Source organism: Leuciscus leuciscus (assembly GCF_965113295.1).
Source record: "Leuciscus leuciscus genome assembly, chromosome: 10".
Taxonomy (NCBI): Eukaryota; Metazoa; Chordata; class Actinopteri; order Cypriniformes; family Leuciscidae; genus Leuciscus; species Leuciscus leuciscus.
Window position 1 is genome coordinate 33,365,664 of NC_138734.1, and position 27,476 is coordinate 33,393,139.

A 27,476-nucleotide genomic window follows, 5' to 3' on the forward strand; every position below is an offset into this window, starting at 1 on the left:
TTTCATCCCAAATGACACTAGATGGCAGTGCCGAGTTTAACCAAACCTGAGGTCGGGCGAATTCATGTTCAAGAGAGAGCGAGCATACAATGTAGGCTATAAGGTTTACGCTATTACAATAGAAACATATAATATATAAATATTTAAAAAAATCTCATAATGGAAAAAGATAAAACATTTTGTCATCTATTCACTTTGTTCAACAAATTACACCTGCATAAATATTAAATAGCACCATTAGGCCTAATCATAAATATTATTTTATTGAATGTCTGATAAGCACACAGTGGGTGCTGTGATTATGCAAACATGGCCTATAGATTATTTAAAGAAATGTTGACACTTTATCTGACCTTTAAGAGTGACTCCTTTAAATAGGTTACAAAGCTATCTCATTTAATATATTCAGTAGTATTTTACCAATATTCATTTGCTATATCTGGTAAGGAACTTTTTATATATATATACCACGAAAAGGCCTCAAATAAAATAAAATAAAATAATCTAAAACATCCAAATTTATTGTTTAATGGCAAGTAATATTATGCATTTTTTTTGTGCTAAATGTTGCATGCTTGCATGTACATGTACAATTAAAAACAAAACAAATAATGTCTTTTCATTCATCTTATTATATTAAATATGACATGCTCTAATAGGCTTTTTCGCGAATACAAACATAAGCATTACAGAATTATTTGAAGTTATTAATAAAATGAAAAAGTTTGAGGAGAAACTTTAATAATTTTGCACCTCCTCACCGACACAATGCATGCACGACTGCACAAACACACAAGTTGCATTCTCACTTTTTGTTAGTGAGTTGCATTGTGCATACCACAGCAAAAGACAGGCAGCATCACTTCCTTGATTTCACGGGACAGAGGGTGAGTCTCCTCCCACTCGAGTGGCATATTGGTGAGAAAAAGCCTCGTTTGTTTCACAGGAAGAAGTTGAAAACATGAAGAAACGCGACAGTTAGAGGAATCAAAACTCAAAAGTCGCATCTCTTCTCTGGGCGGCTGGATTAAAATGTGTTACTGTCAAAGCGCAGGAACAAGTGGATTGAGACATTGAGTCGACTGGACACAACGCGCTGGATCAAAGTAGTTGAAGTATCAGAAAATCTTCTGAAACATTTGCAGATATGTCGGAACACAGGTCCAGTTTCCTTCACATTGGGGATATCGTGTCTCTGTACGCGGAGGGAACTGTCAATGGATTTATCAGCACTTTAGGGTAAGTTGCCTCCCAATGATCATTATATTAGTCTTAAAAATGACTAAACGTGCCAGTTATACATTTTATTCAGATATAGCTACTGGTGTGATTATGTTGCCCAAATATGCAATAGTAAAATATTAAAAACATCCAATACAATTTCAAAGATATTTCAGATGTCAGATGGAGTTTGTTTAGTGGAAGTAGGAAGTGATTTGAGTACATACTGAAGGCCAGAGGTGCAGTTACAGCATTGCTTCAAAAGCAATAATGCAAATCATGAACAGGAATGCAAAGTTTGCTGTTAGTTTACATACCAATACCAATACTAATACAACTATGTTGGCCTTTTTTTGGTCGTTTTTTAATAAAAAAATCCCATTTTACACATGAGAAAATGAACAGCACATTTGAGAGAAATATCAATGCAGTTATGCACACAACATGCATGAAGACTCCAGGCATATCTTTCTTCTAGAAAAAGCTGTTTTATTCTACATGTAGCGGGTCACCACATCATGGGTGCCGCCATTTTTCATATCACGTGACCTATTGTCATGCAATTGGCCGACTAATAATCATGATTATAATAATATGTTCACTTTATCGAAACTCTTTCAGTTAGTGCTCTTTACAAAGTATAGCAAATAAAACAATATGACAACAAACACATTATACTGCAGACATGGAGTCTTATCAACATCATACTGTAGTTCAGAGTAAAGATATTAATTAGGATGTGCGCAATTTACCCACCCAGACAGAATTAGTATGCGTGGACAAAAAATAGTCAATTTAAATCCAAAAACACTGGAACTCTTGGAATGAATAAGACTGAGCTAATAGATAGAAACTTGGTGAGTGCACCTTTATTATTAATGTCGTCAAATTTAATTTGACCGTTTCTGAGACTACTCTGTATAAGAAGAATTTTTCATTCGATTTTCACGTGGTCATGTAGGAACACATCTAAGTTGTCGGTTGTGTGGATTCACTTTTGCATTGTTGTGCAGTGACTCATCAAGCAATTAAGGTGCAGAACAAATGTGGTCACAATATGTACAGCTTTTCTTTGCTCAAATATTTATTAATAGATTTTGCAGCATTGCATCAGATGGATTGCAGAAACGGTCACTTCTCTGTCACTTTTCGCAATTCATGACAGAGCTGTTTAGTGGTTTTGGAGTATTAATGTTTGTAAAAAATCATGTGTAGTTTTTCAATTTCCTGCTATGATTCAAATGTAACCACAAGAGGTTTTGTTTGAGAGCATACATTCTGAAATGCACATAGTTCACACATAGTTGTAGTAATGTGACATATGAGCAGACTTTGTGTCAAAGTAAGCTGTCAGACTGCATGTTTCCAGTGTTGTAGTGCATAGTTAATATTCCAGTTTTTTTTAGGTCGTTTGTTGTATTTTTATCCGTCATATTGTTCCATAATTTGAGACAGGCAGCGTTTGTTGAGGATAGGATATTAACATACTATTTCTCTGCAATTTATGAATACTGTCCACAGTATGTAGAATTTGTGCATAGACCTCAAATGACCTACTACATGTGCTAAAATGTACAGTACAGAACACTGCAATAGAGTGCAACAAAAAAGTGAAAATGAATAAATAAATCCCATTCATTTTCTCCATAAAAGGGGAGTTGATTTTTGACTTCTAAACCTTTAAAGACAGACCTAGCACCCACTCCCTCCCATGAAGCACTGCGAATGATTTAGTCAGTGTCTCTAAGCACTCTCTCAAACTACTTAAAGGGATAGTTCACCCTAAAACGAAAAATGTCATAATTAATTTTACTCACCCTGGTGTTGTTCTAATGAAAGAATAATTTCTTTTTCTGACCACAAAAGTTTTTACATTCTTTACATCATGTACTTTGTTCTCTGAGGTTAACATAGTCTTAGTGTTCTTTGCAAAAAGAAAGTTATCATGTTCACATTTGTCTGCGGTCATTCTGACTGTCATCAGACAAACATCTTGTCTGGAGATGTTCAACTCAGTGAAGAAAGTACACAGATACTTTTTTTGTTAGGGATTCTCCGATCATAATTTTTGCAGCCGATACCGACTACCGATTTCTTGTCATCATGATTGGCCGATATCAGTTCATTTAAGCTTGATATGTAAGATCTATGTTGACTGTCACTGTTAACCCCATACACCCTGAAGGCATTTACATGATTTCTCATTTGATAGGAAACCTTTAAAATTTTGAAGAAAATAGTACTTATGTACTTAACAGACAATCCCAGAAAAAGATGTTGCAATTTATTGATTTATTTTGTTATTTATTCATTCTTGACATGATGACTATTAGAAAGTACATATGGCAGGTCATAAAATCAAGTTTGGTTTAGTTTGTGATGATCTTCCTCAGCACTGTTTCAGCTGTGCGCTCCTATATATGTCGCACGGTACATCAAGACCCTGTCAATCCAACCCAAGCGTGCTTCAGCTGTAAAACAGTCTGAGATCCCAGAAGTCCTGTAGCTTTAGCCAAGCAGCATTTCATGTCACTCCGTGAGGATTTTTGGTTTATGACTTATAACTCTTAAAAAAAGACTTAAGGGAAAAATACTTTAGAAACCAAGGCCGCTGAAAATGTAGGTGAGTGAAAAACCCAGAATTCAATGTGTTTGACTTAACTTTCTACTGTGATGATTATTCGTTATTTGACACGTTATTTGAGTAAAATGGAACATTATTTGATCAGACTGCCAAAAGACATGTTTTACAAATTAAACAAACTACTGTTTTTCTGTTTGCATATCGGCAATTGTTTTTCGAACTATTTTGCAAACTTGGCAGTTGTATAAACTGCAGTATTCAGATCAGTAGTATACTTGTACTCCATGCCGAACATAGCCAAAGCCTTTCTTCTGAATCTGATCCTCAACAAGGCGATTTTGGATTATTTCCCAGGCTGTCATGGGTTTGTAGAGATATAATGGAAGTTGTTAAATAGACTTAAATTAGAAAGCCTTGTCTAAGGACTCGTTGTGATGTACTGGAAACCTTGAGGAAATACTGATAAGAGGCTTCATTGGTTGAAATTCTACATAATAAACATTTATGACCATAATTTGAAAGTAGTTTGGTTAAAAGCACAATAATGTGGGTGGTTTAGTTCTGTATACTGTATCAGTTCAAGGTTGTAAAAGCAAATGTAGTTGATTTTAGTCTCAATTTTTTACGTACGAAATACACACAGCTTCTCTTTTAAGTAAAAGAATAGGATTTGTTATAACATGCTTCACTTGTAGCAAGCTAAGAATGATCTTTTTGCTTAGACAAGGTCTAACTCCTTCACTCATGTCATCAAGTAATGGAGCTATAATTAGCATGTTTGAACACTGCCGGTCAGGCTTGCATTTGGTTCATGTTTAACTTGCTGTACTTTGTTGTGTCTTTTGAAGATTGCTGGCTGTCAAACAGTTTTAAAGAGAACTAGAAGCAGTCTGTTACTCATTTATGAGCATGTAAAGACCGTTAGCACCTTTCCTGTTTTCTACCCCCCTTTCTATAACACATCCTATTAATGTACTTAATATCTTTGTTTAATACACCTATACAGATACACAGGAAGATGAGGAAGTGTGCAGGCAAAGCCAATAAAACAATTTGTCACTATACAAATGTCCATTTGCAGCACTTATTTGGCTTAGTCATCATTTGGTGGAGTGGCTCTTTCTGTGGTGGCTTGGTAGCTCTGTGGTTGTTGATGTTTTTTTAAAAAATATGTAGCCTAATTATTAATTATAAGGGATTGTTATTAAATGCAGACATACCTAAAGGTTAATGTGAGGATATACAGATTTTAATAAAGCATTTTTGATAAATTGCATAAAATTCCTCATATTTCCCTCTGAGGTTTTTCATAATCCTTAGTAGAGGTGCACTCTTGAGAAAAATGGTTCTAAACAGTACCAAATGTTATTCGGCTTGTAACAATAGCAGAACCCTTTTTGGTGCTAAATATAACCCTTTTTAGAACCATGCTTTGAAAGAGATATAGGACCTTAATGGTGTTATAAATAACCTTTTCATTGATATTTATTTTCATTAAAATTTGTATATATCTTCATATTATTAATATTACTATTATAATTTTTTTATAAATGATTTATTAATATTGTTGTTGTTTTTTTTAGCCCTCTATCTGCCTGGTCTTATCTTGTTGCCTCTATTTTGGTTTTACATTTAAAAAAAAACCCAGCATGTTGTGTCAATTAGGTACTTTTATTCTTTATTGACATGGCAGATTGTAGCAAAAATTACAATGCTCTAACAACAGAGGATAGCTAAATACATTAATAAATAACAATTGACATTGAACATGATATAGATGTAATTTCTTCACAAATTTCTTCACAAATCCCCTATGATGTCTTTACATCCTTCATTATGTGTGTATTCTGAGTGGCAGTTTCTCTCTGCAGATGATGAGGTAATGATACAGCATCTGAAATACACAATTGAGTTTAGCGTTACATTGTGTCTCTTTCATTTATGTAAAAACAGTTATGTTCATGAAGGCCCAAATGAGCAAAAATGGACAGAATGAGCCCTTTACCTAGCCTGGATTTCCCCATGCTGCCTTGCGCGCAGCGCGATTTTATTCACGCTGCTAGGCAGCCTGGACACCATGGACCAGATTTTCCCCTCAAAAAGGGAACCAATCACAGAACGGGGAGGGAGCAGCAAGACGATGACGACGTCTATGCGACACACCGAAGCAGTTTGTTTATATCTATGGATCCAACATGGCATCAGACGCAAAGTTACCTTTCGATGCAGCCTTAGATAGTGTTCTAAGTAGTTTAGAACGCATGTTTATTTCTTCTTCTTCCTCGTCGAATTTCTGTCGCTCTACATACGTCATCTGGTAGAATTGAAACGATTGGCTATGAGCTACGTACAGGCGCATTTGATAGACATTCGTAGCGCCCAATAAACGGCTCTGGGCATTCGTAAACCACGCCTCAAATACGAGAAAATGAACGTGGTTCCCAGACCACATCTCAATGAGACGAGGTCTGACGTTAGCCAGGCTACCCTTTACCATGTTAACAGGAAAAAGTGATATAAAGTCATGGTATAGCTTTAATGTGTTTTTTTGTGTGTGTTTTTTTATGGGTATGTTTAGGCATAAAGTCATAATTAAATTAATCCTTAACTGAACAGAGCTGCTCACACTTACATGCAAGGCCGGATTTACCATTGGGCCGGTGCCCGGGGCCTCCGACCTCTAGGGGGCCTCCAAGACCCCACTCATTAATGAGTGTGTGTGTGTGTTTGTGTGTATGTGTGTTAACACAATAATTTATTTGCACACAAAAAAGTATCATGATTAGATCAGTTTTTTGGCTGTGGCTTCCTACACCGTAAACTAAACACAGTAATGAACGATGAACCTCCATCGCAAGGACGACTCGAGCAGGACGTTTCTCAGTGACACATTACTCAGTTTGAGGTACATTATGAGATGTTGCAACTGTAATTCCTCACCATCAGCATTAACAAGTGCATGTTCACCAAACAAACCGATTATTTTACTTGTATTTATTTATTTACAGAGTATTTTTCGAATTTATTGCGGTGAACACGTGGAAACTGTATCAATTACAGTGCATACATTAGCCGAGCTCTAGCGTGAATGACTGATGTAACAAAACATCAGTCGGCAATATGGCAATGTCGGCAATATGCTAATGTTTCGTCTTGACGTCACAACGAAATGGATTATAACTCGTTTGAAAAACGATTCATTTCATTGTCGACTCTTATTTTTGAAAGAAAATAACTTTATATACGGTGCACTTTCAGATTTAAAACTTTGCAGGATGTTTTCATTCACTTAGGCCTCGTTTATACTGCAGGTCTTGAGCATATTTCGCGTTTGTCCATCCGTACAAGAACCCCCTTTAATCATGTGCAGCATTTCAGATAGTATGTCAAGTGTAAATACATGAATCGGATATGGGTCACAATTGAAAGGATGTGTAAACGGACGGTCAAAAAAATCGGTTATAGGCAACAAATCAGAATTGGGCATCAAGACCTGCAGTGTAAACGAGGCCCATCCGTCCATTTGCAGACGCGCGTCGGGGTTGCTCTCATCATTAAACTGCTGATGCCATGCCTCAGAAAATCTGATCTCCCTGTTTATATGACAGTCGCATTGGCATCTGATTTATATCTGATTTATTTCCAAATATGAATGAGGCCTGAAACCGATCTCGAAATATCCGAATGCATGCCTTTTTTTCCTGTTTACACTTTCATAGAACACATCCGATCTGTGTCACATAAAAGCAAAAAATCAGAATTGGGTTACATTTCACTTACAGTGTAAACGAGGCCTTAGAGCTGTTACACACTACATGAAAGGTCATTTTCAAAAATCCATAATAGGGGCACTTTAATTTTCCTTGCTTATTTTGTGATTATTTTAATTCCTTACTGTGTAAAGCACTTTTAATTGCCAAAGTGTATGACATGACTTTGTGCTATATGAATAAAACTGCCTTGCCTAATGTTGCATCACAATAAAAAAATAAAATTGATGTAATTGATTGTGACAGTGAATAAAGAATATGCTGATGTACATGGACTCAAGTCACTTTTTTGGAATTTATTAAATTCAAGAGCATTCATGTAAAATATAAAAAATAAAATAGTACTGTTTTATACTGTAAAAATAAGTCGCAGTAAGGGCATAATACTGTAAAATGAAATTGCGGTATGAGCATCTTACTGTAAAATGAAATTGCAGTAAGGGCATCATACTGTAAAATTTAATTGCAGTAAGGGCATCTTACTGTAACATTAACTTGTGGTAAGGGCATCATACTGTAAAATGAAATTGCGGTAAGGGCATCTTACTGTCAAATTAAATTGCAGTAAGGCCATCATACTGTAAAATTAAATTGCGGTAAGGGCATCATACCGTAAAACACATTTTACAGGTAAGCTACTGTAAAGGGGAACTTACAGTAAGTTACTGGCAATAGTGCTGCCAGTAAGTTACCGCAAAAATACGATAAAATGTCTAACAGTGCATTTATAGATCTCCTTTGCTGTCACAGTTAACATTACAAGAAATGGAGTTGGAGAAAGTGGTTTTGTTTTAAAGTAAAGAAAAACCCACAGCTTCCTTTTAATGTTTCTAAAAATTAAGATGCTGTGTTAGTTTGGGCCACGAGCCTACGAGGGGGAGGGGGGCCTCCAAGATTTTGTGACCAAGGGCCTCTGCTTTCTAAATCCATGCCTGCTTACATGTTCTGTTAAACTAAAAAGAGAAAAGGACATGATTGTTAGGAAATGATTGTTACAATTTTTAAAGTTATACTTTATAGACATTTTAAGAAATTAATCATTTATTGTTGAGAGTATGTTGACAGTATTGTATAGCTGCGCTCCAGAAAATCAGTAATGAGGAGGTTTTGACAGTTACAGATTTGAAACACAAAAAGGCGGGAATAAAGAACCCTAAACCCATTTCAGCATAAGGGTTCTTCAGGATGATATGGTACTAAATATAACTATTATTACGTTTAAAGAACCTTTAAAGAACCATCTTTCTTTTAGAGTGTGGGTGATATACCGGTAGACATGATTAACAGGTAGAAATTTGTCAACCAGTAGAGATTTTGGACTATCGTCTCTATTGTGGTTGCGCTCACGTGAAGTTGCCATTATGTGATGTCTCTAGTCTAAAGCGTATCATTTGAGTGCATTTTTATGTTTTGCGGTTTAAAAACAAGTGATTTTAAACCATTCAAGCGAAATAAGCAGCGAAAGAGGACTCACCTGCTGTCTGAGAGACTGTTTTTGAACTCACACACCTGCTCATACAGCGCGTGAGTACTGAACTTGGCGCATAGAATTCTTTTTAGCCTCTTACTGGGCTTGAACTGTCAAATATACACACTTATATGTCAAAATGCCTGCCTTTGCGAGTATTCTCATAAACACAGTCATTTATGTCTTAAGTGAACATAAATGTTTGAGAAAGAAGGTGCATGTGTATCAGAATAGCATAGGAGATTAGTGCATTCACTCTTAAAGTTCTATTGTAGAACTTTATTGTAGAACTCAAGGTATTTAAAAAAAAATTGTGGAAAAAAAATTATGCTCTCAAATTCTGGGAGAAACACTTAGCTGTCAGAGAGCAACTTGCTGTTACTTGATGTTATAGACCTGAAAATCAGGTATTTGCAACTTTGTCATTCAAGGGAATTTTACTTCTTACTGTAGAAGGAAATTCATGAATTGAGTTGAATGGTCTTCTTTCTTTTTCACAATGCTAAATTGTTCAGTGCTCTTTATTCTGTTTCAAAGCATAGAAACTAATAATTCAATTAAGTTTTTTTGTTTATAATTAAAGAAAACAATTCAAAATGTTTTTAAGTGCATCAATGCTTATAAAATACGAATGATGAACTCTTTGTATACCTGCAATAATTAAATAGAACAGCTTTCCCCACACTTTATGGGCTTATTGTACATATTTTACCAATATGCTGGCCTGCCACATAATATACCCCTGGTTTCACAGACAAGGCTTAAAAGGATAGTTCCCCCAAAAATGAAAATTATCCCATGATTTACTCGACCTCATATATAAACCCTCACCCTAAAAACATATTCTGGCTCTTCCAAGCTTTATAATGGTAGTGAATGGGACCCAATATTTTGAATATATCGTATTCCAGCGCGTGACGTAGGACGACGGTGAAGTGTAAGCTCCGGTGAGAAGTGATAAACACGGAAGCGCAGAGAGGAGAGAGCAAAACAAAATGAGATGTCCTAAAATGTCGGAGGATTTCGATATAAGAGGAGCTTTTGTTTGTTCAACCCTGTTTGTTTGAATCGAGAGGCGTTTAGGTTTAAGCTTATGCTACTCTTACATCCCATGTCATACATTGCGTCAGAAGTTACTCTTTTGCCGTAAATTGACTTGCGTAGGCTGTCTGCTGGAAGCTACTTATTTTAGTTAATAAAGTTATAAATATGAATATTTTTCTTACAAAAGCTCATCGCTTTGCTTCAGAAAGCCTTTATTCACCCCCTGGAGTCGTATGGATTACTTTTATGATGAATGCATGCACTTTTTTTTGGGCTTCAAAATATTGGTTCCCGTTCACTACCATTATAAAGCTTGGAAGAGCCAGGATATTTTTTAATCTGATTGTGTTTGTCTGAAAGAGGATAGTCAAATACACCTAGGATGGTTGAGGGTGAGTAAATCATGGGATAATTTAGATTTTTGGGTGAACTATCCCTTTTAGCCTAGCCCTGGACTAGAATGCATGTTTGAGCTGTTTTAACTGAAAGCAACTTGCTCTGACATATCCTTAAATATGTCACTGCCCCTGTAATGTTTTGTTCTAAGGTACATTTATAAAAGCTATTAAATGCCCTAATTGAAGCCCTGTCTGTGAAATCGGGCCATATTCTTTTCATTAACATAAATGATGAGTTTCACTTGATGATTCATACTTCATACTTGCATATCAGTTTAAAGGAGCACATTTCTGATTTGTTGTTGATGAAAGGGTACTTGAAGTACGAAAAGGTTGGGGAAACACTACTGTCACCCAGCTCTTGGGTATGAGCTTGAGAGAGTAATAGGTGAAAAGTAATACAACTGCTCCGATAACAGCCTTTCCGTGTGGCACTTCCTTCAAATGTTCTGTTTTGCGTAACCTCACACCATTCATCCTTTTTTGTGTCTTCTGCCAGTGTAAGGAAGGAAGATTAGCTTGATGTTGTAGTGCTGGTTTGATTCATGAAGCATTTAGCATATTCATAAATTCAGATTAAACCGCAAATGAATTCAATAAGCAACTTCATTTTACTGTGACAACACAACATGTAACCTTTAAGAGTCTATAAACACCCATGTTCCTCCGGTCAGTTCAGCGCAGTGGTGTGAACTTCTGCATTTTATTGCTGAAGTATTTATTTACAGATCTGTGTTCACAAGATAGCCGAGCTGAGTCAAGGGCTATCATTAAGAAAACCTTGAGCTGTCGTTGATAAGTTATTGCCTATTTTTAGTTTTAACTATAACAGTGAGGGAAGCCTGTGGTAGTACGTTTATCAGGCCTACAAAGAGCACTGCAGCTTCCTTCTTTATCTAAAGTTGGTCCAAGCTTTCACAAAAACCCTCTTTATGTTTAAGGAGAGGCTCGTCAGTTAAATTTCCCCTCAAATCTCTGGTAAATTGTTGATGGTAAACTAAATAAAATCATATTCTGAAAGATTTCAACATTTCTGTAAGCTTATTCTGTTATGAGCGTCTGTGACGGAGGATAGTGTGTAATTAAATTTAGACTGTATGGGTTTGCATTGACAATAGAGTGGGCAAATATGTTCTGCATTCAAAGAGAGTTGAATAGTTTACACAACTAGTGCATTCAATAGTTTGTTGATTTAGGATTATAGAAGCATTGTCAATTGAGTCCTCGTGGGAGGAAACTGTTTGCTTTGATATACTACTAAGCATACTAAGTCTAATTTCTTCATAATAAAACCTGAATTGTCAAGTTGCTCATTTTGCGTCTACCATGTACTTTCTGATGTGCTTCAGCCTTTTGAATCCCCTGAGGATCTTACTTCCACTCTTTGAGTTGATGCATGGCAGTTGCACTCATAAGCATTAAAACATTTTTGAAAATCTCTTTTAGACCAGTCAGTGTCCACAGCGAGACTTCAGTAAATGATGCTGGACTTATTGACTTTGTATGAAGTTTGAACTGACTGAAAGCAAAACTGACTTTTTCAAATCTGATCTTTAGGACTGATTTTCTACATTTTCATTTTACAAGTAATGTAATCTGACCTACTTGTTCAATATCTGATGGAAATTTTGCCACGTCTCTAACATAAATTGAAGAGAACATAATTGACTGAGGCATTTTTCCAGTGTACAAACAAATGTCTTGAGGAAGGAGAGCAAAAATGAATGTATTTGGACATTAGCTTCAGATAGTACCATTCAAAAGATCAGGGTTGGTAATTATTATTATTTTTGGGTTGGTAATTATTATAATTTTTTAATTTTTTTAAACAAGTAAATTACGCTCACCAAAGCTGCATTTCTTTAGTTAAAACAGTAATATTGTGAAATATTTTGAAGATAATTTGAACTATGATGTTAAAACAATAAAACAAACTACACAGTCACATTCCTGAGAATGAGAGCTTTCTTTTGATGTATGACTTTTCTGTTTTGTGAAATACGTAAAAAATACATATTCATATTTATATTTGTGCATCGCTATTTGGGGGAGGAGCGATTTTGTGACGATTGTATTTTTAAGCTTTAGATTAATTATTTGTGTTCGATATACACAAATGTCATTATATTCTGTGTAAAGATGAGATTTTAAGATTTAAAATGATACCATATTTGGGGTGATAATATCTCCAGAAACCTTAAAAAATGAAGTGTAAATATAATTACGTAGCTCTAGGCCCCGCCCCGCCCACGGGCAAATAGAGGTTACTAGGTTAAGAGGAAGAGGTTAAGCTGACTGTTTTATACACAGTTATAGTTTATTGTATTGTTATTTTCATTTTGTGTAGTTTTTCTGTATTTTCGCAACAGCCCAAGCATACATATACACTCACCTAAAGGATTATTAGGAACACCTGTTAAATTTCTCATTAATGCAATTATCTAATCAACCAATCACATGGCAGTTTCTTCAATGCATGTAGGGGTGTGGTCCTGGTCAAGACAATCTCCTGAACTCCAAACTGAATGTCAGAATAGGAAAGAAAGGTGATTTAAGCAATTTTGAGCGTGGCATGGTTGTTGGTGCCAGACAGGCCGGTCTGAGTATTTCACAATCTGCTCAGTTACTGGGATTTTCACGCACAACCATTTCTAGGGTTTACGAAGAATGGTGTGAAAAGGGAAAAACATCCAGTATGCGGCAGTCCTGTGGGCGAAAATGCCTTGTTGATGCTAGAGGTCAGAGGAGAATGGGCCAACTGATTCAAGCTGATAGAAGAGCAACTTTGACTGAAATAACCACTCGTTACAACCGAGGTATGCAGCAAAGCATTTGTGAAGCCACAACACGCACAACCTTGAGGCGGATGGGCTACAACAGCAGAAGACCCCACCGGGTACCACTCATCTCCACTACAAATAGGAAAAAGAGGCTACAATTTGCACAAGCTCACCAAAATTGGACAGTTGAAGACTGGAAAAATGTTGCCTGGTCTGATGAGTCTCGATTTCTGTTGAGACATTCAGATGGTAGAGTCAGAATTTGGCGTAAACAGAATGAGAACATGGATCCATCATGCCTTGTTACCACTGTGCGGTGGTGGTGGTGGTGTAATGGTGTGGGGGATGTTTTCTTGGCACACTTTAGGCCCCTTAGTGCCAATTGGGCATCGTTTAAATGCCACGGCCTACCTGAGCATTGTTTCTGACCATGTCCATCCCTTTATGACCACCATGTACCCATCCTCTGATGGCTACTTCCAGCAGGATAATGCACCATGTCACAAAGCTCGAATCATTTCAAATTGGTTTCTTGAACATGACAATGAGCTCACTGTACTAAAATGGCCCCCACAGTCACCAGATCTCAACCCAATAGAGCATCTTTGGGATGTGGTGGAACGGGAGCTTCGTGCCCTGGATGTGCATCCCACAAATCTCCATCAACTGCAAGATGCTATCCTATCAATATGGGCCAACATTTCTAAAGAATGCTTTCAGCACCTTGTTGAATCAATGCCACGTAGAATTAAGGCAGTTCTGAAGGCGAAAGGGGGTCAAACACAGTATTAGTATGGTGTTCCTAATAATCCTTTAGGTGAGTGTACAATGGTGTGTAAAACAAACTGTAATAAATCAGCTCCATTGAGGATTCCAAGTGATCAAGGATAATAACGTACATCCGAATGAACGAGACTGAGGGACGTTAGTGAGGGAATGGTGTAAAAAATGGACTTGGACGCAGGAAAAATGGACTCAGACCCGAGACCCATTCTTATAAAATATGATTTCAAAGTTTAAACCATATATCCATCCATTCCCCAAACTGCTTATCCTCTGAAGGGTCAACCCATGTACTGTATGTTTTCAAAAAATCTGAGGTTTTCTGCTTGTCTGAACAAAGAAAATGATCTGTGTTTCTATTTAGTTTTGTTAGCAATTTTCTATTTTAAGGACATTATTGACATTGAATCATTCAATGAATGAATACTAATGAGTTGTCATATTTTCCTTCTCAGTTTGGTGGATGACAGATGTGTGGTGCAACCTGAGGCTGGGGATCTTACAAACCCACCGAAAAAGTTTAGAGGTGAGTCAGTTCGACAACAATCACCTTAATGCCCCAATGCTAACATATTAGCGCCATTACAAGCCAATGGACTGTTGTTATGGATAAATCAATCAATCATTTGTTTATTTATAAAGTTAGCGTCACTACTTTTGCTTAGTTCCACTGCAGTGTATTCATAAAAGTGGCAGGCAAAATAAATCCCAACACCAAACAATATAAATATGTAGCTGTAGCTTCCTGTGTGTGTGTGTTTCTTAACACCTGCTCAGTGCTCAGCCACTGATTAATTACTCGGCCCTTGAGCGATAACAGCCTCCTACACACTGAATCTTTGCTCTTGCCAAGGCCACGCAGTCTGTCTGCGCCCCACGTCTTCAAATTTATAGTGAGATCTCAGTAGGGTGCCTGGCTGTTGCTTAATGACTACAATTGTAAGCTGAGGTGGGTAAACAGTGTTGTTCCTCAAGTGCAATTTGGTAGACTTTACACGAATCAGAATAGCACAAACTCTTATTTTCCTCTTGTGCTGGAGGGCTTCGTTGAAACAAGAGGCTCAGTACGAGTCAATACAAGCATACTGTGCTTTTGAATGTAACAGCCTTGTCATAATAACTTGCGCTTTTTTTAAACTACTGATGAATTTTCTAAGTAATAGTATAATGATAATTGAGGGTAAAATATGCTTTTAATGACTTTCATATAACAAAAATGTCAAATTTGTATTTTTAAATAAAAGTCAGCCCCTCGGATATTAAAGTACCCGTAAGTTTAATTTCAGGTCTATTGTCAATAGTGTAGCGACGTGTAAAGCTCACTTTATGTGTAAGTCACATTCAAACTAAGCAGCTTTCTGGTGGTCAATGCGCTAAAACTCGTCAACCCGTTGCGAAATGTGTTGGGAAATCTTATGGCCTTTTGTGAAATTTCTGATTGTTGATTCCTTTTACAATGACCAACGATAATATAATGGTTTATGTGGTGATTCATCTGATTTCAAGGTCAATGAGCATGTATATAAATCCAAGTGAGAGGTCTTATTCTGTATAAAATGTTTCCTTAAGTCTTTTTAAAATCCGACTTTACCCTTTATATTTTACTTATACTTTTTTTGTAATAGACACAATTTGGTTTTATTTCTATTTCAGTTTTATTTCTATTTAATATAATTTATATGCGTGTGTGTGTGTTTATATACAGTATATGTATGTATGTGTGTGTGTGTGTGTGTATATATGTATGTGTGTGTATATATATATATGTATGTATGTATGCATGTATGTATGTGTGTGTGTGTGTGTGTGTGTGTGTGTGTGTGTGTGTGTGTGTGTGTGTGTGTGTATATATATATATGTATGTGTGTGTGTATGTGTATGTGTGTGTGTGTGTGTATGTGTGTGTGTATGTATGTATATATATATATATATATTATATATTTATGTGTGTGTATATATTTGTATGTATGAATCAATGAATGATTTATATAGTATATATAAATAAACTATATAAATATACAGTATAAATGCCTCCATCATTCATTCATTCATATATATACATATACATATACATATACATATACATACACACACACACACACACACACACACACACACACACACACACACACACACACACACACACACACACACACACACACACACACACACACTCACACATCATGTGTATCCAGAAATCTTCAGCAGCTAGTACAATAATTGTTCTTTCTGTTGTCTAGATTGTCTCTTCAAGGTGTGTCCTATGAATAGGTACTCTGCACAGAGACAGTTCTGGAAAGCAAAACAGGGAAAACATGGGAACAACTCACAGGGAGATCTCTTCAAGAAATTACAGGTAGAACAGGTTGCAGACAGTAGATATGCATCTTAGTTCTTTAAAATCACTGATTATGCAATAGAATGGCATTTTAACATTGCCATTTATAGTTTGCTGTCCTTTCTACTACATTTTGCAGCATGCTGCGGAACTGGAGCAGAAACAAAATGACACTGAGAACAAGAAATTGCTGGGAGAGGTTGTCAAATACAGTCGGGTTATACAGGTACAGTCAAGCTTCCTTCTTATCAAAAAAGTTTTTTGTTTTTTTTACACTTTTGGCTGGACATCGAGAACGTTCTGTTTGTTTTCACACTGTTGCCAAGGCTGCTAGTGCACTGCTCAAGGGCCAAATATGCGTTTGAAAGCGTGGGTGATATACAGCTCCCGAACCAATAGAAAGAAAGGCCTGTTTGATTGGTCACTTCAATCTAAATGTTTGAGCTTTCACCAAAGCCATAGTTTCAGACATTTTACCAAACGTATTTGACCCAAAGGGCCCCTTCTTTGAGAGGCTGCTGAGAGCTCCCCCTTTCTGGATGTAATTTGGGGTGTAATGGGTGGAGCTAGAAGGTCCAACCACACCATGACCCTACCCATAACTCTATCGCTCCACCCATTAGATCCACAGAGGAGGAGCTGGACTGGGTCAGGCTCAACCCATGACGTCATTTGGCTCTGCATTGAGCACCGCTTCCCTTCTTTTGACTTCCGCTGTTGCTTTCAAAGCTAATGATTTATGAAGTCATGATTATGGAGCTAAATCCATGTGCCAGTGGCTTTGTGTTTCACTTTGAGTTTATTGTCAGATTATAGTCTCACATAGCCAGACGTCTTACTACTGAATAATGTCTGGTCTATGTTGCAGCTTATTTAGTCTCCCACTTACATTGTGTCTACATCCATATCACGCCCACTTACATTTTCTAAATCCATACTGTATTAACTAATATGACTGTTCATAAGTGTGGGGTTGGAACATTTCAGTTTTTTTTTTTTCATGTTTTTAAAAGTCATTTCTTATGCTCACCAAGACTGCATTTATTTGATCAAAAATACAGAAAACAGTAATATTGTGAAATATGAATACAATTTAAAATAATGGTTTTCTATTTGAATATATTTTAAAATGAAATTGATTCCTGTGATGGCAAAGTTGAATTTTCAGCATCATTACTCCATGTCACATGATCCTTCAGAAATTATTCTAATTTGCTGTTTTGATGCTCAAGAAACATTTATTATTATTAGCAAAGTTGAAATCCGTTGTGCTGCTTGTGCTGACCCTAAACATTTGAACAGTAATCTATCTGTTACAGTATTTTTAATACACTATCCTTGCATTTTCAGCTGCTTCATATTAAGAGTAATAAGTACCTGACGGTGAATAAGCGTCTGCCGGCCCTGCTGGAGAAGAACGCCATGCGTGTTTCTCTGGACCCTTCAGGAAATGAGGGCTCCTGGTTCTACATCCAGCCTTTCTGGAAGCTACGCAGTGAAGGAGACAATGTAGGCACACAAACACATCTGAAACACTCACTGTTTAGTTCCTGATGTTTATCATGTTTTTTGTTGTTGTTTTTTTTTACATTGAAATAGTGTGCAGCAGTGGTTTATGGGTCTTTTACCCATTTTAAAAAGCTAATCGCCTCATCATAACATTAACATCTTATTGTCTTAACTCATCTGGTTTCTCCTCTTGTTTTCATCTCAGCAACTGAATCATGAAGGTATATAATCTGTTTGCAGCAAGCATGTATGTGAGTGTGTGTGTGTACACAGAGACGTTTGCAGCATGCTAACGTGCATGTAACATGCAACCCTAACAGCCTGTTACAGAATGTTCACACAAAGTTGTGGTTGATTTTTTTGTCTTGATTACTTTTTCCTTTCAAGCCTGAATTATTAAATAGTATCCAAATACTATTAGATCTAGTTTGCAACTGGTATCCAAATCTGAATAGAATTATTAAATAGTATTGACAATGTTGACATTGACAGGTTGAGGTCTGAATGGCATGGTTGTCTATGATGTTATGTTGTGTATAGAGAGGAAGAGAGTGCTAAACGACCCACTTCACTCACACGTTCTTTGCAAATTGTGTTCACTACCACTTGCAGCATGCTATGGATATTATATTTGTGTGTGTGTGTGTAAACAAGTTCTCTATTCTGTTGAATATTTAGTGCTCTCATTTTACGTTAGTATCTGCTCTTTAAAGACCCCACGAAATGGCTTGAAAAATGTAGTTTTCTTTCCCATGTGACATAATATATTTGCTTTCTTAATAGCCAATGTCCTTTTAGTTAGTTTGTTTTTCAGCCATGATTCATTGTATGGATCTTACTAATCATGTTTCTGTAGATGTTGGCTAATGGTATTAGGGAGAAGGATATTCTTATTCTAGAGAATTTATTGGACAAAAATTTGTGGATACTTGTTCATAAAGGAGTAATCAATATTTTTTATCTGTTTTCCCAGAAGAGAAAACCTGTAAATTTGAACATTTGCTAAAAGTTAACTATGTCAACCTGTAGGAATATACTAGCTGGGATGCTAACAGACATGGACCGAAAAGAATAAAGAATCCCTGAAAACCATACTTGAGTAAAAGTGCAGATACCTTACAACGAAAATGATTCCAATACAAGTTACAAGTCACCAATTTCAATACGACTTGAGTAAAAGTCTTACCCCTGGCTTCACAGATGAGGCTTAAGCCTAGTCCCAGACTAAAATGTATGTTTGAGCTGTTTTAACTGAACACAGCTTGTACTGCCGTGTCTTATAATAATATGTCACCGCCTGCAGTCATGTCCTCATCTCATATATGAAACAACTGCGATTCACAACTACTTGCTAATGCACTCGCATTCATGTAAAGTAACCTTGTTGACAAATTACTGGATGAGTAAGGGCAAAACTAGGCGATACAGTACCTTCAATGCCCTGTAGATGGCGATATTGATTCTTTTGTAGCAGAAATAAACTGCTGCAGAAAAAGTGCCATGCAAAATGTTACAAGTAATCGCATTACTCATCACAAATGTATTGGATTAAAGAGTACATATACTTATTCAAAAACGTAGTCGAGTAGAGATTAAAAGTTGCTAATATCTTCGATACTCTGTAAAACTACAAAGTAACCAAAGAGATACTTGGGGCCCTATCTTGCACCCAGCGCAATTGACTTTGTACACAGACGCATGTATCATTCCTTTTTTGCACCCGCGCACAGCGGACTTTTCCCTCCACAGACGCACGTCGGTAAACTAGGAAATACACTTTGTGCTCCATGGGGCGGTTCAGCGCAAAGAGGAGGCGTGTTCCAGCGCAAAGAGGAGGCGTGTTCCGGCGCAAACGTTCCCTGATGCTATTTTGCAGGTTTAGAAAACAATTCCGCCACTGACCAGGAAAAACCTAGTCTAAAGTCAGTGGCGCATGATATCCATATACTATTTTAGGGGCGCATGTTTGGCCATAATGTAGGGTGTGCACAACGCGCATACACTTGGCTTCTCTCATCTACACAGAAGCAGCAGTTTTCATTTTTGTAAATCATACATTATTACGATAGATAGATAGATAGATAGATAGATAGATAGATAGATAGACAGTTTATTATAAAAGCATACAGCTTAAACATTTACCCAAATTATCATACGCCTGTTTAACCGAAGTTAATTTGGGTGTGTTTCTCCCATCCCCAATGTCACTTCTCTGTGTTTTATGGCCCTGACGAGAACGTCGGTCTCCTCGGCTGTGAACCGCTGCTGGCACGCGCCTGGCAAATCCGCCGTTATAATAGGAATCCGCTATAGAACGAGCACGTCTGCTCTTAAAGGGAATGTGAGATATCGCTCTGATTGGTTTATTTCACGTTATGCCCAAACCACACCTATGAATAATGAAGCTACTTCAGACCAACCCATTTTAGATTTGCATCGGGCGCAAGAGTAATTTATCCCGCCGGTATAATAGCAACAGCGCCCAAGACCCGCCCACAAAGTTACTTGCGTTTCGCGCTTGATACTTGCGTTTCAGATCGTTAAAATAGGGCCCTTAAGTAGTAACTTATTACATTTACTCAAATACTTTACACCACTGACTGAAAGCCACACAATTCCAGTTTAGATTTCATGGGGTCAAGAATGTCTTTTAAACACCAATTTCCAAACTATGCATGTCACATGATGTGATGTCATTTTGTTTCCTTTATTGTTGAAAAGGAGCAACAGCAGAAACAGTTGATGTGGAATGCAGTGTTACTTGTGTGTGTATGTTTGTAGGTGGTGGTTGGAGATAAAGTGGTTCTAATGCCTGTGAACGCAGGGCAGCCTCTCCATGCCAGCAACATCGAACTCCTGGATAACCGTGGCTGCAAAGAGGTCAGGCACTAGATGTGTTCTCAACGGCGCTATTAATCAAATCACATGATGATGCACAAGTAATAATGTATATATGGATATCTAATGGAAATTCAATAAAGATGTGTGTTTTATATTTCCGTTGTGACAGGTTAATGCTTTGAACTGCACCACCAGTTGGAAAGTCACTCTCTTCATGAAATTTAGTGAATACAGAGATGATGTCTTAAAAGGGGTGAGTCTGTTGTTTGCGGGTTGTTAGTTATTTGGGGATTGATGTTTAGGTTTGTTTTGTGGTTTATATTCTCTCTTTAACCATGTGGGTATCTCATTTTGCTTCACTCAGGGGGATGTGGTGAGGTTGTTTCATGCAGAGCAAGAAAAGTTTCTTACTTGTGATGAGTACAAGAAGCAGCAGTATGTCTTCTTACGGACCACTCTCCGCCAATCAGCAACTTCCGCCACCAGTTCAAAAGCACTCTGGGAAGTGGAGGTATAGTTCTGTATGATGAAATAAAAGTATTTTCCTTGCAGTTCTTCAGTTTAGTTTTTACAAACTAAAAGTTCTCTGTATGTAATGAAGTAAAATGTATCATAAATCATAATGGTTTATGAATGTGGTATACGCTATACGTTTAAAAATTTGGGGTCAGAAACATTTTTTTTTGAAAGAAATTCGATCTAATCCTGTCCCGTGTGCTTCAGGTTGTCCACTATGACCCCTGCAGAGGAGGAGCCGGTCAATGGAACAGCCTTTTTCGTTTCAAACACCTCGCCACAGGACACTACCTTGCGGCCGAGGTAGAGGTCCTTTCCTGAAACTGTTTTCCTTTTAAAGAGCTGTGTAGTATATGGTTTGACCTGGTGTGGTTTGTGTGAATGCCTGTGGTTTACATTTATTTGCATGCTGCACATGAAGCTTTTCCTAGGGCGATTTAGCTGTATTTACTCAGCTGACCCTGACGTAACAGTATCTGAACGCTAGGCTTGTTTACGCCTGGCCACTTCATACGTAAGATGCATTCGAATTCTGCATCACTCAAACCACTTCAGGAGGTGGTATGAGACTCATTCCAGATAAAACTAGACAAGTGTAAAATAAATGCATCTGGTTGTTGGGTGTGTAAATTTTACTCCTAAAATGGTACCAAAAAAATAAATAAACGTGTGAGAGCATGTTATAGGGTACTGGGGCAACTCAATTCTATAGGCTAAAAACATTTCTCATCAAATTCTCCCAAAACCAATCTGAGAGATAATAATATTCCAATTCATTTTATAGCTCTGTATTTTATATGTCAGCATTAGTCTCATTTGTGGCTTATTTTTTTCTGTTAAAGGAACACTCCACCTTTTTCTCATATTAAACTATGTTATTCCCTTAACTAGATTTGGTACCTAATGAATGAACTAGGCTAAGCTAAATTCTATCAAAGTGTCGCCGCGCGCCAGAGCGATTGAGTGCACGCACTGAGACGAGAGAGCTATGTATCAACTCGTCTTAGTTAAGGGAATAACATAGTTTAATATGAAAAAACGGTGGAGTGTTCCTTCAAGGAATTTTGGAGTAAATACCTGAGAAACATATTAAGAACCATCTTAATTCTTTTATGTGACATGTTTTAATGTTCAAACGTTTGGTATCAGTACGTTTTTCCTGAAAGAAATGAATACTTTTATTCAGTAAAGATAGAATAAACTTATCAATAGTGACAGTAAAGACATTTATAATGTTACAAAATATTTCTATTTCAAATAAATACCGTTCTTTTGAACTTTCTATTTACCAAATAACCTTGGTTTCCTCAAAAATATGAAGCAGCACAACTGTTTTCAACATTGATAATAATAAAAAAAAAATTCTTGAGCATCAATTCAGATTTATATTATTTCTGGAGGATATTGTGGCAATGAAAATTCAGCTTTGCCATCACAGGAATGAATAAAATGTTTAAATATATTAAAATAGAAAGCAGTTTTAATCAATATTAAGCAATATTAATCTATTATTAGTATTAATACTATTAATATTGTAAAAGAAGAAACTTTTTGTTCAAATAAATGAAGGTTTATTTTATAAAAAAAAAAAGAAGAAAGTTTAATAATAACTTTAATAATAATCTTACCGACCCAAACATTTGAACGGTAGTGTATACGTAATTGTGAACTTCATTGAATTCTCTTAATGATCTCTTAAACTATGAAGGACTAACCTCTGAGCAACAAAATGTTCTTCTGGAGGAGTATATTATTATATTTTATGGTTTTGAGAGTGCTGAAGATGGGCTGCAGGTGGCAGTCTTCACAATGTTATTGTCACAGTGGTACCGAACCATTTGCAGCCATCCACTGTGCACAGGCCAGACAGAGGGCTTATTGTCTGAGATAAAAATGCTGAAAGAATCTGCCTTTGTCTCTGTGTGAATGTCATAGGGCTTTCATAAACACTTCTGGTTCTGTTTCAGGTGAATCCTGAATTTAAAGATCGAAAAGACAGTCTCAGCACCAAAAATGAGGTAAGTCAGACCTCACTTGGATGCCAGCCTTACACAATAGAACTTAAATGTCATTACTAGGACTTCAAGGAGTCCGAGCTTGCAAAATTTCACAAAAAGTTCTGCAGAGTTCCATGGAAGTTACTTTTCCCATTCACTAGAATTCCACAAATTTTTTCCCACAATCACCACAGAAATGTAACACAAGTTCGCAGATTCTATCTGGGCATGTCCTGGATCTAGCAATCGATAAAACATTGATGCAAGGCTTTAAAGTATTAAAGCTAAAACCAGCCCTAACAAATAGATAGTGTATGCAAGAATCACATTTGTTGATTGTGTTAAACTTTAGATGAAGTTTTGCATCTGACTCGCTCTGCTTAAAGGGATAGTTCACCCAAAAAATGAAAATTAGCCCATGATTTTACTCACCCTCAAGTCATCCTAAGTGTATATGACATTCTTCTTTCAGACGAATACAATTGGAGTTATATAAAGAAAATGTCCTGGCTCTTCCAAGCTTTATAATGGCAGTGAATGGCTGTTTCTGTTTTGAAGTCCATAAAAGTGCATCTATCCATCATAAAAGTGCTCCACACGGCTCCAGGGGGTTAATAAAGGCCTTCTGAAGTACTGTCGTACGTGCGTTCGCGAGAGACTGGCGTTCCAGCGTATGACGTAAGTTCCATTGACGAACGCGGAAGCGCAGAGGATAGAGCAAAACCACTGATCTATATCAATTATAGTATTAATATTATAGTATAATTATAGTATTAGTATTATAGTCATTCTATATAGATCAGTGAGCAAAACACCGGAGCGTCCTACGTCATACGCTGAAACGGCAGTCTTTCGTGAACGCGCGAACGACAGTTAGCGGAAGTTAGAGATTACAGTTTGTAAAGTTTTAAATATGGATATTTTTCTTACACAAACGCTTCGCTTCAGAAGGCCTTTATTAACCCAGCGGAGCTGTGTGGAGCACTTTTATGATGGATAGATGCACTTTTATGGACTTCAAAATAGAAACAGCCATTTATTGCCATTATAAAGCTTGGAAGAGCCAGGACATTTTTTAAATATAACTCCAATTGTATTCGTCATATACACCTAGGATGACTTGAGGGTGAGTAAATCATGGGCTAATTTGAACTTTTGGGTGAACTGTCCCTTTAAGTGAACTACCCCTTTCTGTCTCGGCTACACGGCATTGCGGCTCAGCCCAACTCTCTTGCACAACTTCACTATTACGTAATCCGTTTCTCTCCCTTCCTTCACGCTGCAACAGACAGACTCGCACAACTCTCGTCCTCCTACTCTCCGGAGAAATTTTTTTTCGTCTTCAGCCTGCATCACGCACTGCACCTTTCCGCTGTATTAGCATTCTGCTTCAGCAGCCTCACAGACAAACACACTCGCACACGCGCAGAGGGGGCTCCTTACATAAGGTCTGAATCTGGGGGTGCCCCGTGAGAGTCAGGCAGACGTGCTGTCTGTGTCTGCTTTCGTGGAGGAGTGAGTCAGAGGAGCTGCAGAGAGTCAGAGCAGAGGAGAATGTATAATGCCGCTCTCCAAATAGCCCTCCATCAAAAAAGCTCTGGTGAAAAGAGTCTGTGCCACAGATGCAGTCCTGCATAATGTCCTCACTGTAGATGACCTCTGTGTTTGTCTCTGGATATTTTATTTTTTATGTTTTTGCAGGAGCTGTGTCCATTTATAGTAATTCCTGGTTCAATGCTGTCAATTAATACTGAACATTATTCCTACTAATTTCCTCAGTTTTTAAAAACAAGGCAAATATTTTGCACCAGAAAAACACTAATGGAAATATAGCCACAATACATAACATTTTTACATTTTAAAATGAGATTAGTGTTATCAAATTGCTTGCAATCATGTCAAGCTTTGAATCCTGTCCTGATTTAACAAAAATAAGAGTTGCACATTTCTGTTTTTAAATGCTTAGCCTCATAGACTTCCATTGGAATTGCATCACTATAAATGGATTTATTTTATTTTATTTTATTTTATTTTAATTTTGTTTTACTTTGTTAACTGTAATAACCCTGGTTTGAGGTCCGTCACCCTGATTTTCTTTTAATGTAAAAATAATGAAAACATTGTAGAAAAAAAAAACTCGGGAGAAAAAAAAAACTACATATAATTACCTATAAGTGCAGATTCGGTGAACTTGCATTGTCTTATGTGACTCTTTATACACCAATGTGACCTTCCCCTTTCTCTCTGTGCAAACATCAGACCAACACAGACTCTTTGTACTCTAAAAAGAAGTGGCAGGCTGACAAGATCCCCTACACCCTTGTTTCAGTGCCCCACGGCAATGACATCGCCTCTCTCTTCGAATTGGATGCCACCACCTTACAGCGGGCAGACTGCCTGGTTCCCAGGTTAGTTCCTCTTCACCAAAATAACTTTCATCCATGACAACCCTATTAGAATGGTTTTACATTTAGATTTGCATTTATTTGTTTAGCAAACACTTTAATCCAAAATAAGGAACTGTACAAGGAATCACCCTTACAGAAGCTGTACGAAAATCCAAAATTGGATAGAAGTGCAAGTTAAGAGATGTAGGTGTGAAAAAGTAGCAGTACGGGTTTTGAAAGGGTGTATAGTGTGTTAATGATTGTAGAACAAGTGATCTCAATGCATTCAAGTGCTCACAAAGCCTTTTTAGTGCAACCTTTTGGATTTTAAAAATGTACTTAAAAACCATTTGTCCAGGTTAGTTTTTATTCAAGTGCTATCAATGGGATAGGAGTCCATACTATGTCGCATGTACTGTTGGGTATTTCCTGTAGCTCAAACATCAGAGAATGACGCTAACAACTGAAAGTTCTTTGGTTCGATCCCTTGAAAATATGTACCTTCTTTTTTCAGGAACTCATATGTGAGACTCAGGAACTTGTGCACAAACACCTGGGTGACCAGTACTAACATTCCTATTGATGTTGAGGAAGAACGACCCGTTATGCTCAAGGTTGTTTATTTCCATTTTTGATTTGAAGAAAAATGATCCTTGTCAATGAAAGCTCATGTAATTTCTCTTTATTTGTGCAGATCGGCACCTGCCACATGAAGGAGGACAAGGAGGCGTTCTCCATTAATTCTGTACCCCTGTCAGAGGTCAGAGACTTGGACTTTGCCAACGATGCCAACAAGGTCCTGGAGTCATTTGTGCGTATATTGACTATCAGCAATTTCGCAGCAGCAAATGAACGCAGGTAATGTCATACTTACTGGAGGCCTTTTAATGCGTTAGGTTGTGGTCACATTGGCCTTCATGGTGCGGTCACAATGGACCTTTTCTTTGCACTTTAGCAAAAACATGTCCATGTCAATAGCATGCACTCTTAAAATTAAGATTCTTTATTGGCATCTATTTTTCCATGAAGAACGTTTAACAACCATGAAACCTTTCCACTGCCCTGAAGGTTCTTTATAGTGGAAAAAGATTCTCTAGATTATTCAAATGTTCTTCACACTAAAAATTGGTTCTTTTAAGAACTATTCACTAAAATGTTCTTTGGTGAACCCAGAATGGTTCATCTATCTATAAAAATCTTTATTTTTAAAAGTGTAGAGCTGTATATCTCTATGTATGTGTCTAACCAAGTAGCCTTTTCTGTTGGTCAGCACGGTGAATTCAAGTGACCAATGTGAACATGAGTGAAAACTGCACACGAAACTTCCAAATTATATATTGGGTTACATTTCCATAAGCAAAGGATTCTTATGAAGTAGATGTGATCACTACTATACATTTATAGTTTTAAAAACATACTTGCTCTTACATTTTTATGTTCAGGTTTACTATTAAGCTGTTGGAGGATCTGATCTTCTTTTTGTGCGAGGTGCCAAACAACGGGCAGGACGTGCTGGCTGTTGTCATCTCGAACCCCAACAGAGAGAGGCAGAAACTCATGAGAGAGCAAAACATCCTGGCACAGGTTTGCTCAAACAGTGTACTTACTGATTCTTTAAAGTCCCCCTGTAGTCAATAGTTTTATCCCTTAAAACTCATCTTTGATCACCAAAATGACATATTGAAACTTTTTTTTTCCTGTAAAAAAGTTATTTATGCCTTTAAAATAGCTTGAATTCAACTCTACACCCTTCCTTCATTTAGTATACGTGGACTCATGAATATGAAAATTAGCTCCGCCTCCACTCAATCACATGATCCACTCACTCAACTTTACTGTA

General features: G+C 37.1%; 1 protein-coding gene across 1 annotated transcript in view; it reads left to right on the forward strand.

The window, feature by feature from the left end:
* The first annotated feature begins 877 nt into the window (after positions 1–877).
* The window catches only part of itpr2 (inositol 1,4,5-trisphosphate receptor, type 2), a 96,111-nt gene continuing 69,512 nt past the window's right edge, over positions 878–27,476 (forward strand). Inside the window, exons 1-14 of the mRNA XM_082181915.1 lie at positions 878–1,239; positions 14,504–14,574; positions 16,289–16,404; positions 16,526–16,612; positions 17,737–17,895; positions 20,677–20,775; positions 20,906–20,989; positions 21,101–21,247; positions 21,460–21,555; positions 23,220–23,270; positions 25,509–25,657; positions 26,151–26,250; positions 26,331–26,494; positions 27,079–27,220. Coding sequence (XP_082038041.1) covers positions 1,148–1,239; positions 14,504–14,574; positions 16,289–16,404; positions 16,526–16,612; positions 17,737–17,895; positions 20,677–20,775; positions 20,906–20,989; positions 21,101–21,247; positions 21,460–21,555; positions 23,220–23,270; positions 25,509–25,657; positions 26,151–26,250; positions 26,331–26,494; positions 27,079–27,220 — 1,557 coding nt within the window. The 5' untranslated portion in view covers positions 878–1,147. The remainder of the gene's footprint in view (positions 1,240–14,503; positions 14,575–16,288; positions 16,405–16,525; positions 16,613–17,736; positions 17,896–20,676; positions 20,776–20,905; positions 20,990–21,100; positions 21,248–21,459; positions 21,556–23,219; positions 23,271–25,508; positions 25,658–26,150; positions 26,251–26,330; positions 26,495–27,078; positions 27,221–27,476) is intronic.